Source organism: Calidris pugnax, unplaced genomic scaffold (assembly GCF_001431845.1).
Source record: "Calidris pugnax isolate Ruff unplaced genomic scaffold, ASM143184v1 scaffold167, whole genome shotgun sequence".
In the NCBI taxonomy this organism is placed as follows: Eukaryota; Metazoa; Chordata; class Aves; order Charadriiformes; family Scolopacidae; genus Calidris; species Calidris pugnax.
This window is the reverse complement of record NW_015091045.1, coordinates 1,165,176-1,176,902: the sequence shown is the minus strand read 5'-3', so window position 1 is coordinate 1,176,902 and position 11,727 is coordinate 1,165,176. Positions and strand designations below refer to the sequence as shown.

The following is an 11,727-nucleotide window of genomic DNA, read 5'->3' as shown; positions in this document are numbered from 1 at the left end:
GGGTCTGGCTGAGCCCTCTGTGCTTGCCTTAAAGCAGCCATCAGTTGGGGCCTCCACTCCAGGATGCTACAGAGCTCATGGTGCCACGGGGGCACCTGCTGAGCCCAGGAGGGTCCTTCCCACAGGACACATCCAGCACGGCGCAGAGCCCAGCAAGCAGCAGCCGGAGAGGTGGAGGCACGTTTGTACTCAAGCCCTGGATGTTGTCCCCTTCCCTGTGCCACCCTGTGCCTCAGAGACCCTGCTGGACCCCGTTGGACCCTGTTCCAGCTCGACACTTGCTGGCAGTGGGAGCTGAGCCCAAAGAACGCGACCGGTGCCACCAGGTGCTCTGTGACATCAGGCAGAACAGGGACGGGGGGTGACACCAGGCAGCGAGCCTGGAGGCTGCCCCACACCCTCTGGGTGCCCCCAAGGCCACCAGGGTGGTCACCCAGGGGGTGAATCGGCTGCAGCATCCCTGGAGTGGGGTGGGGGGGATGTGGGGTGCCACGGGTGGGGGCTGCTCTGCAGGACACTCTTGGTAGGCAGCCGCTGGCACTGAAGTCACCTCCTGCCCCACCACGGACACAGAGTCCCAGGTCACATCCTTCCCAGCTGTGCCCTTGGCCGCAGCCCTTCTGGGTATCCGTGGGTCTCCACGGGTGCCCCCGTTGACAGCAGGGCTGGGACGAGGAGGGGATGGAGAACTGGAAGCCACCAGAATCCTCTAGCCCCGCAACCACCGAGGCCCAGCAGCAGCCACCATGCTCTGGCTCCACAAAGAGCCAGGACACATCTGCCTCCTCCCACGCTCCGTTGGCCTGCAGGAAGGTGTCCTCGTCCAGCAGGACCTCCATGTCCAGTAGGTCCTCTACATCCAGCGGGAGCACCAAGTGCAGCCAGAAGTCCACATCCAGGAAGACCTACAAGTAAGGGGTTGCCTCCCTGGATGGCGGGAGCCCATGTTTGTCCGTGGTTTGGTCTTCTCATGTTCTCCTCTCATCCTCAATGCAGAAAAGCTGCAGGAGAGGAAGAGGCGTGTGATGAAGGACAGTGCCAACATTACAGGAGCGCTGCCTCATGGTGCATGGTACTGATGGCCAAGACATATCCACCCAGGCATGTGGTGTGCAGGAAGGACGTGCCAAAGGCAGATAAAGCATCACAGGTGAGGGTGGGCAGTGCTGGATCCCCCAGCACCCATTCACATGATTTCTTTTGGAAGCGTGCCCATCACCCACACACACAACCCTCATCCTCAGGGATGCAGCTGGGTCATGCCAGGGGCTGCATGTCCATACAACCTCTCAGGGAGTACAGGATTTGGCCTGGAGATGGATTTGGTTGCTGCTGAGCACCCTGCTGCGGCCAGCCTGGGGTAGACTCCTGCACAGGAGCTGGGGACCCTCCAGAGATGGAGGATTGGACCCTCCCAGAGCCCCCCAGATACGAGCTGTTGAGTCTCTCCCATTCCCCTCCCTGGGATCAGCCCATGCTCAGACAGTGTTTGATGGTGTGGGGGTCCCGGCCCCAGACCCCCTGCTCCTTCAAGATGTTACAGAAGGAATGGCAGCCATCGGGCAAGAAGAAGAAGAAGAAGAGGAAGAAGAAAAATAATTCCACGAGCAATGGCCAGGACCAGCCACAGCAGCGAACCTCAAGGGCCAGCAGCGCCATGGAGAGCTGCTCCCAAGCATTGCCACACAGAGCCCCCAGCCCCCCCGAGGTGGCTGTCACACTCCAGAAGAGGTAACAGAGGGACTGTCTGGGGTTGAGCCAGTCCCACCCCAGGTGTCTCCCCCCAGGGTGATTTGGGCCCCCACGGCAGAGGGACCGGTGCTGGGCAGGGTCTTCTCACCTGTGTCCATCTGCTCCCTCAGTAGGACGAGCTTGTTCAGCCTGTGCATGGCCATGTACGATGAGGAGGGAGAAGAGCAGGATGAGGCTGGTCTGGAGCCAGAAGGTAAACCTGCTCCTTCCCATCCAGTGTTTGCTCCATCGTGCTCTTCCGAAATGCTCTGTCCCACCTCCATGGCTCCAGCGCTCCAGAAACCAGAGTGGTGCCACGTCTGCGATTCGGGCAGATCTCCATTTCCCACTGAGCCGTGGGGTGAGACAAGACCCCTCTTTAGCTGAGTTCACTGTCCCCTGGTGCCAGCGGGCATGGCTGCTTGCAGGGTCAGGCCCATGGCCGTGAGGACCAGCTACTGGGAGTCTGGAGTGACTTCTGTCCCCCAAAAAATCAGGGCTGTGTCGCTGTGCTGGCTGATGCAAAGGAGTGTGAGCGGCCAGAGGTACCTCCTGGGGCAGGAGACAGTGGTGACAGTTGCTCCCAGCTCCTTGGGAGAAGCCATTTGTGAGTGGTGGTAACTCCAACCCTGCTGAACCTGCAAATTTTGGGCCGCGTTGAGGCTGTTGGTGTTAGGGACCACTAGATGGTGATGTCTGTACGTGCTCGGGCAGACACTTTCCACCTTCCTGGGTTGCTTTCTGACCACCTCCCACTGAGGACAGGGATGGATGCCCAGGATGATTTCCCCCATGGGGGTTTCCAGAGAGTGGGGACACCCCACAACCCATCCCACAGACACAGCTCCTGCAGCAACACCTCGGGACAGGGTTCTTTTTAGTGCTACTTTTATTCCCGAAAGCGCTGAAGGGCTCCCTCTTCTTGGAGTCCATTAATACCTCAACTCCTTTGGTAAACTGATGTCTGTTGATAAATCCCAGAATGAGCAAAGCCCTTCCTGATGCAGCTGGGAGATGATTTAAGGTCTGTTCTGCCCCATTCGCAACCCAGAACTGTGTTTTCCAGGTCTCTAGGAAATTTTCTGAAATGAAACACGTTTCCCCATTGATTCTAGGGAAGCAGGTCAACGTTGGAGAGATGGAGTTTCACCTACCCCCAGAGGAAATCCACTTACCAGAGCAGAATTACCAGGAGGTGCTGGAGGACTTGGCTGTGGATGGTGAGTATATCGGCACTTTGAGATTGTTCAGGATCTGGAGCGTGTTCTGGGCAAAAAGCTTAAGACTTAGGGAAGAAGAGGAGAAAGCTGGAATCAAAAAAAAGCCAAGATGCTGACATTTCCCAGGGCACAGAGTCACAGAATAATTCAGGTTGCAAGAGAGCTCAGGAGGTCTCTGGTCCAACTTCTTGCTAAAGGCTGGGTCAGCGGAGAGATCAGGCTGGATTGCTCTGGAATTTATGTCTTAGAGGATCTCCAGGGCAGTAAAGGAGCCAGGGTTAGCCTGGGATGAGAGCGCTGCACTCTCTGGAAAACCTGGACCTCCAGCCTACATCTGGCCAAAAAGGCCCTGGTTTGGGAAGCAGTTTTGGGGTGAGATTCTCTAAAATTACCAAATCCTTCGTGGATATGAGAGTTCTCAGTGTTGCAAACTGCCCTTCTGGTGAGACACGTAAAGCTGGAGCCAAAAGTCTCCCTGCAAGCTCTCGGCTGTATTTTTGGGGGGTTCTCCTTCCTCAAACATATTTCCCCATCGACTGAACTCCATCTTCCCCCATATCCCAGAGGACGTGGTCGACATCCCAGACCCAGACTTTAATGTGGGCACCATGGAGGTCCCCTTACCCAGCGAGGAGCTGCAGGAAGCCCCAGGACACACCAGAGGTGGGGACTGACATTTCCCTCCTTTCCCTCTCCTCCTACGTGTCCCCTCCAGCTGATGACCCAGTGACAGGGACAGGATGCTGGCTCCCTGCAGGTCACGTTTGGCTCATGGCTGGGGTGGGACATGCCGTGCGCTCAGCAGAGGTGACATTCTCTCTGTTTCTCCCTTCCCTTTCATCTTGGGTTGAATTTTTGGCACGGGGAGTTGGGGGCAGGGAGGGGGGGCATGGTGTGAACTCTGTGTCTCGGCAAGAAACAAATGCCATCCCTCAGCGCATCAAAGGAGAAGGGGGCTGCACCTAGAGCCTGTTACACGTGGTGCAGCGTGTGGAGGGGAGGTGATGGGTGATGAATGAAGGCCGTGGAAAGGGTTTCCCTCTCCTCCTACGTGTCCCCTCCAGCTGATGACCCAGTGACAGGGACAGGATGCTGGCTCCCTGCAGGTCACGTTTGGCTCATGGCTGGGGTGGGACATGCCGTGCGCTCAGCAGAGGTGACATTCTCTCTGTTTCTCCCTTCCCTTTCATCTTGGGTTGAATTTTTGGCACGGGGAGTTGGGGGCAGGGAGGGGGGGCATGGTGTGAACTCTGTGTCTCGGCAAGAAACAAATGCCATCCCTCAGCGCATCAAAGGAGAAGGGGGCTGCACCTAGAGCCTGTTACACGTGGTGCAGTGTGTGGAGGGGAGGTGATGGGTGATGAATGAAGGCCGTGGAAAGGGAATTTAATCTTTCTTGGCCTCAGCATCCCCATCCCACCCTGCCTGGGGGGGAGGGAGTTTCATTGCATTGTTGTGGCTACAGCCCTTTAGATCCTGAGATGGAAAGAGTAGGTGAAAGGCAAAGGAGATGTTATTATTATTATTACTAATAACCTTTTTTTGCCAAGTCTCTCTGTGCTGGCTGCCAGCATGCAGAGGTTTCCAACACTTTCTCCTTACAGAGGACACAGCCTCTGTGGATAGTCTGTGCTCTTACCTGGCCACGCTGGAGACCTGCTTGATCCCGGAGCTGCAGGATGATCTTGCCATGGATGGTATCACTCTGGCTGCCCTTTCCCTGTCATTGCCAAGGCCTGAAATCTCCCTGGAGAGCCAGTCCCTGCAGCTGGCGAGGTGCCCTGCTCCATTCAAACTTTCCCTTGGCTCTATCATAGGGTACAAAGAAGACACCCAGGACCTTGACTCCATCCCGGGCTCTGTGGTTAGAGAGGTCAACTTCGCCAGCAAGGAGAATCTGGAAGCCTTAAGAGACATGGAAGGTAAAGGAAGGTATCTGAGGTCTTCTGAGGAAGCCTAGGAAGCTCTGGAAACCAACAGATTAGTTAAAAACCTTCATGGAGTTAATCCATGAAGGTGCTGAGGATCTCCACCACCCAAGCTGCTGCTAGTTGACAGCAAATGGGATTAGATAGAAGTCCTTCAGCAGAAAACTCCAGGGCCACCTATCTTAATGAACTGCAAATCTGGGGGTAGTGAAGCTGCGCAGGGAGAGCCAGAGACACGCCACCAGCAGCAGAAGGTTTCCAAAACTTCACTGCAGGGCTTTACTACAGCCACGTGCAGACTCACCGAAGCCAGACAGGGAACACAAATTCCCATATTCACTGGCCTTCCTTAACACCTGCAACTACACGTGGCAGTCACAGCACTTGGGTTGTGCAGCCAAGCCCCCAAGTACAGCACACCAAGAGAAACGGTGTTAAACTCTGACTTCTCCTCAAGGATTCAAACACACCGTCCCCAATCCAGCCTTCCAACTGAACATGTTTCCCACCAGACACACTAATATTGCTCAGGGCCGTCAGAGATTAACACATCAAAGCTGAAGCTGCTGGAAAAATCCAAGCACGACGCTGCTCTCGGCATGCTCCTCTGCTCCGTGTTGCAACTCCAGAGCCACGAGGGTGGGAAGCCACAGATGCAGGATGGGCTGCTTGAGACTGACAGAGATTTACTTGACACCCTTTGGTTTTATTCCCCTCCTTGTTTCAAGGCCCAATTTGTTCACAAGCCACGTCATCTCGCTCTGCTTTCTCCTTGTTGCAGCGACGGCAGGGTTTTTCACTCCCTGCATGCAGGAGAGAGTATTTTCACTAATTTTCTGAAAAGACTTTAAATCCTTGGGAGGATAGAGCTGGAGAAAGGGAAAATAAATTGGTTATATAAAAATAAGAGCAGTGTTGGTAATCTCCCTCTGTGTCCTGGCTGGGCATAGAAGGCAGTAGCACCTTGCTGACGTGTTTAGGATGGTACTTACTTAAAACACCCACGTTTAGAAGGAAAACAATACCCAGAGGGGCTTTTTTATTTTCACAGAGGACAAAATCAGTGTCAGCAGTGAGGGCTCTACCCTGGCCACCCCACGGATCCATTCAAACCTGGAGGAGGTGAAAGAGGCAAAAGTAAACGGTGAGTGAAAGGTGAAAATACTGGTGGGAAGGAATCTCTGGTGGCCTCCAATCCAGTCTCCCACATGGAGCCAACTCTTGCCAGCACCAGATCAGGTCGGTCAAGGTTTTGTTTGGCCAAGCTTTGGGCATCTTCTTTGGCACTCAGAAGTCTGAGCACGGCCCAAAGCACCTTGCCCAGTGTCTCCAGGTTTTCTGGGGTGACAGTAGAAACTGAGCTTGGGTCTTTACCCACCCACACCATGGACCTTTGTGCTGGGTCCCAGTGCTGCAGGGGTGACAGGCCGGTGTGCTGTGATCACCGTTGTGTGGTCTCGCATCCATCAGCTGAACCAGGTTCTGGATTAGCAGGTGGGGGACAATAACCATAAGGGAGAGCTTGGTGTGGTGTTAATTTTCCCCCTGTGACTAATCAGCCTTTGGCTACCATGAGGCACCATGTTCAAGGGGTAGAGTAAGGAAAACCAGCTTGACCAGGAAGTGTCACCTCTACGGGTGGCAGTTTGTCTCAGAGGTCCCTGCTGTCCCAGGCACTGGCTACTCTGGAGGGAAGGGCAGAGGAAGGGGAATAAATGACCCTGCAAACCCACTGCAGGTGGGAGAGGCAATCAGAGGCTTAAGTGGCAAGAAGAGGAGATTCAAGTTAGCCATGGGGAAGATGCTGTAGCAGAGGACAGGGAATACTGGGAGAGGACAGGATTTCTATGGCTGGAGAACCTGCTGCCCATGAACAGGGTGAGACAGTGAGTTAATGCTGTGGTAGCACTGTAGGGATGGGCACCATCACAGAATCTTTCCAGCTCTTCTCCTGGGGATGGCTACAGCCCAGAGGGAAGCCCAGGAGTCTCTCCACTTATTTGTCTTTCCACACCCAGAAAGAATTGCTCCTTCTCCTGGCTGTGCTTCCAAAACCAGCGTGACATCAAAGCCTCTGCCAAAGCAGGTGATAAAACCCGTCCCAAAGGAGACAACCAGGTGAGATGGGTGTGTGGAACTGCTGCTGTTCCTGGCCCGTTATGTGACCATGTGCAGGGGTCCTACCTTCACCCTCATCCCTACACTGCTGGTCGTGCTGGCATTGTCAATCCAGAGAAGAAATGCTGACACACGGGTGGTGGGTTGGGCCAAGTTCCTGAGCACCAGCCCCAACAAGGGTGATGGGTGACAGAGCTTGGTCAATTGTGTTGCAGCATGGCCAAGGGGGGGGTTCCAGGGCTGTTGGTTTCTGGCTGATGTTTCTGCTTCTCTGCATGCACCAGGGTGGCCACAGTGCCCTCTGTCAAAGCTGTCCTGACCTGGAGAAGGCAGCTGAGATCCCATTATGGGTTCTGTGCAGCCCTGAGCATTAACATCAGCTGCCACACGGTGTTTCACTCCCACCACTGTGAGCGTGGAGCTGGATGGGGAGCTCTTCTCTGCCAGTCCTTCCAGCAGTGGGAGAAGGACTGGTGCCTGCATTGCTTGCTCCAGCTCCATCAGCAGCTCCATCAGCACATCGGTAGGTCTCTGGTGAGTGTGTGCCTCTCAGTTGTCCATCTGTCCATCTCTCTTTATGCCTCTCTGTGTGTGGCAGGGACCCCGCACACATCCTTCTGCCGGGAATTGAGTGTAAAGCAGCAAAGAGCCTGACAAGGAAACAAGGGAAAGGTAATGTCACCTCCTTATGGGCTCCCTCCCTGGAAGGCATGTTGCCAGCATGGCCAGTTTGCCCTTTAGCTTGGTCCTGAGGCATCGCTTGATCCTCCTGAGACAATAACCAGGAGCGCACAAAGGAAGGGACAATCCCCTGCCCCAAGGATTTGGGGACCCAGTGATTGAAGGAAGCACCAATACCCTTTTTGACAGAGATAACCGAAGCTCAAGAGCACAGAGCTAGGACTAAACCAACCACTCCCCTGGCACCTCACGTTAAACACAGGCTCACTCTTCCCCTGCCCAGATTCCCCCACTGCCCTGTCCCCACGGGAGCTCTTTAGAGGCAGCTGCTTTGCTGCTGGCAAAGGCACTCCAGGAAAAGCCCCACTCCTCCAGAGATATATGAATTTCCCTGATTAATTGGTACTGAGCAAGTAATCAGCATCTAGCACCCAAAGAAACAAAGGCTGCTCTACTCAGACAAGACAGCAACAGCCCAGTGGGCCAGGACAGGTCAGCTCAGGGCTAGTTCTGCCCCCATGGCCAGCCATCCTGCTTGCCAGTCTCAGGGACAGGGGCAGGAACCCAGCATTCACTCCAGACCTTCCTGGCTACAAGAGCAGAGGCCAAACTCTCCTCTTACAAGATGGGGCACGGCAGTAGTAGAAGACCTCACCTTCTTTGGCTAATGAAAAGCTGCAGGGAGTTGTCCTCCCTGCTATACCTAACCAGCACTCAGAAGAAAATGGGGATGGATCCCCACGGCATCACTCATCCATATCTTCCTGGGGGCTGCTGGGGTCTCTGCTCTGAGCTCTGTGAAGGTACGAGAAGGTTCAGTCATGGCTCTCACCCCTCTCCCTCTCTCCAGCCCATGGGACAAGCGACACATGCAACTGCGATTCTATCCATGCCAGAGGAATCCTCTTCTTCAAACTCTTCTTGAAGCTGGTGGAGTTGGCAGCTCTGCCCCAGAGAATTCTGTTCCAGATTATCAGGTGAGCTCTGTGAGATAGAGAAGGGAGGTCTCCATTTTACCGGGATATTTGTGCCTTATTAACAAAACCTACAGAACACAGAGGCCCCAAGACTAGATTTCCAGGAACATTTCATACCTAGTTGGACATCTAAAAGCACCTGCACGGCTCTACGACACTTGTAGATGTCACCACGTGTCTAGAACACACTTTTTTAGTTGAAATATCCTCACTTCTTTCCAGACCAGCGGGTGCTTGATGAGCGGGGCCTTGGGCTGTGTTTCATGGGACAATGACGCCCTCTTTTGTCTTCTAGTTACTACCAGCAGCAGCTGAGTGACTGCCCTGGCCAAGGAGTCTGGGTGGACGGTGACTTCCTCGAGTGTCACAAAAAGAAGCCCCACAAAACCCAGAAAGAGACTGTTTACTCCCTGCCTTCCTTCATAAGTGTTCCTGCCCTCCACGTCTCAGCCACGAACAAAAGGAAGGCGGTGGGGTACGTGGAGCACCTCGGAGGTAAGGCTTGCACAGCGTCACTCCCGCTCTGTCCGAAAGGGACGTCACCGGAGCTGTGAGGGTGACAACCTGGCTGGGGATTTGCCACAGCTTCTTCTGTTCCCTCCTGGCACGTGGTCTTCTCCAAAGGGGGAGGATCGGTGCTCCTGGTGCTGAGCTCAGCACACCTTTCCCAATGACATTCCCAAGAGGATCACAGAAAGCAGAGGTGGGGCAGACCCCGGGAGTCCATCCAGCTCCAAACCTTCCCAGGTCAAGGTGCAAAGTCAAAGATCTGGAGGGGGTTTTGCTCCGGGGGCTCGTATGGGCAAAGGAATCGCTCTCCAGAGGTGTCTGTTGTGGACACCCCACTGCAAAGCATCCAGGGGTGGGTGAGCGCTGGGTCACCCCAACACCTGCAGGCACCTCTGTGCCAGGGACTGCGACTCCTGGGTCAAAGTGAGGAATTCAGGACCCACTGAGCCCTTCCCCGGTGAGAGGAGACAAACCAAGAGGCAGGAGGCAGCGGGGTGCTAGAGGAGCAGAGCGACCTTGAGTACTGTGTCCAGTTTTGGGCCCCCTACCATAAAAAAGACATCGAGGTGCTGGAGCAGGTCCAGAGAAGGGCGACAAAGATGGTGAGGGGTCTGGAGAATAAGTCTTATGAGGAGAGGCTGAGGGAACTGGGGTTATTCAGCCTGGAGAAGAGGAGGCTGAGGGGAGACCTTATTGCTCTCTACAACTCCATGAAAGGAGGGTGTAGAGAGGTGGGGGTCGGTCTCTTTTCTCAAGTCACAGGCAACAGGACAAGAGGAAATGGCCTCAAGTTGCACCAGGGGAGGTTCAGGCTGGATATTAGGAAAAATTTTTTCACTGAAAGGGTTCTCAGCCCTTGGAATGGGCTGCCCAGGGAGGGGGTTGAGGCACCATCCCTGGAGGTGTTCAAAAGACGGGTTGATGTAGTGCTGGGAGGGATGGTTTAGTGATGGTGATGCTCCTTGTTTGTTGTGTGGGTGTCTATTTTTGTCAGTCAGGTTGACGGTTGGACAAGATGATCTTTAAGGTCCCTTCCCACCTAGAAGATTCTGTGATTCTGTGACTCTGGTTCCTATTTCCCTTTGCCCCGTGCAGGCAGCCCTTACGCCCAGGTCCCCATCTTCCCGCTGGTTTATAAACAAGACACGGCGACACTGACAAAGACAAAAAAGGGCTCGCAGAAGGTGGCGAGGCAGAGGAATGAGCCGACCGCTTCGTTCAGGAGCCACATCTCCCACGAGGAAAGCCAGGGGCAGGAGGTGAGAGACAAGGGCTGTTTCAGCCCCAGAGGAGGTGCGGGGACAAGCCTGGAAACCCACGCTTTGTTTCATCAGGAAGGTGCTCTGGAGCCTCCCGTTCACCACACAAAGCAGAGCTGCTCCCCTGCAGACACCACCGAGCGCCCCGACACGCCACATTCTCCAGCAACAGCCTCCAACGCCCTCCCAGGCAGCCTCGGCAGGACACAAGCACAAGTGAGTGTGAAAGGCAGAGGGAAGATGTGACCCTTTGCCGTACGGGGACGGTAATTAGAGCAGAACTGAGTGCAACTGGTCACTCCTGTAACCTATTAATTAACTGTCTGGTGAACGTCTTAACTAGACGCAGGTATTAAAGAGCAATTTTGTCATAAGCGCAAGGAAAAATGAAACCAGGGTGTAATAATAGCTTAGATGTTTATTACTGTTAATGGTCAGCATGAATTGGTTATAACCTGCCAGCACCACATCGTAACGTGCCACTGAGGTGCTTTCAGTCGTTAGTTTGGAGAAGAGGAGGCTGAGGGGAAACCTTCTTGCTCTCTACAACTACCCGAAAGGAGGGTGTAGCTGGGGGGGTGGTCTCTATTCCCAAGTTAGAGGTGATAGGACAAGAGGAAATGGCCTCAAGTTGCCCCAGGGGAGGTTCAGGTTGGAGATTCGGAAAAATTTCTTCATGCAAAGGATTATCAGGCATTGGAATGGGCTGCCCAGGGAAGTGGTTGGGGCACCATCCGTGGAAGTGTTCAAAAGACAAATTGACATGGTGCTCGGGAATATGGTTTAGTGTTGATGTGTGTTCTGTTTAGGTTTGTTAGGTTTGTTTTGGTTGGGCTAGATGATCTTAAAGGTCCCTTCCAACCTAGGTGATTCTGTGTCTGTAAATACACAGCATGCGCTCTCACCCGGGCAAAACTCAAGTGATTTCCCCCAGCCCGTTGTCCTCTGCCTCCCTTTCAACCTCTCTCCCTCCTCCCAGAAGGCGCAGGCAGCCAACAACGCCTACAGCCTCAGCCAGCGCCTCAGCCTGCTGGAGCTGTGGCAGAAGATCATCAAGGCCCAGATGGGTCTGCAGATGGACGACGAGCGCTTCCACCAGACCTTCTGCACCTACTCCTGGTCCTGGAACGCCTGCCGGGAGCTGGTGACGAGGGCCGATCTCCGCAGGCTGGAGCGCCAGCTCCGCCGCCAGCGGCAGCGGCAAATGGCGGAGGGCCCCCGGCAGAAGCCGTGCCGGGACGACAGCGGCGGCCAGTGACCGCTGGAGAACAACAGCTTGGGCCGGGCCCGCTCCCTCCCGGTG

At 54.7% G+C, this 11,727-nt stretch overlaps 1 protein-coding gene across 1 annotated transcript; it reads left to right on the top strand.

The window, feature by feature from the left end:
• Positions 1-681: 681 nt before the first annotated feature.
• EFCAB3 (EF-hand calcium binding domain 3) lies at positions 682-11,713 on the top strand. Its single transcript, XM_014956473.1, has 16 exons — positions 682-911; positions 997-1,150; positions 1,517-1,731; positions 1,866-1,945; positions 2,847-2,951; positions 3,516-3,614; positions 4,556-4,648; positions 4,769-4,873; positions 5,931-6,023; positions 6,898-6,997; positions 7,596-7,669; positions 8,529-8,655; positions 8,951-9,150; positions 10,261-10,424; positions 10,500-10,640; positions 11,404-11,713. Exons 1-16 carry the CDS (start codon positions 682-684, stop codon positions 11,680-11,682), a joined length of 2,259 nt encoding a protein of 752 aa, XP_014811959.1. The 3' UTR covers positions 11,683-11,713.
• Positions 11,714-11,727: the final 14 nt, after the last annotated feature.

Excerpts from the sequence above, each read along its gene's own strand:
- EFCAB3 (XM_014956473.1), top strand. The coding sequence starts at position 682 with ATGGAGAACTGGAAGCCACCAGAATCCTCTAGCCCCGCAACCACCGAG. Across the intron at positions 4,649-4,768 it reads GGATGATCTTGCCATGGATG|GGTACAAAGAAGACACCCAG; the intron begins GTATCACTCTGG and ends GCTCTATCATAG. Across the intron at positions 6,024-6,897 it reads GAAAGAGGCAAAAGTAAACG|AAAGAATTGCTCCTTCTCCT; the intron begins GTGAGTGAAAGG and ends TTCCACACCCAG.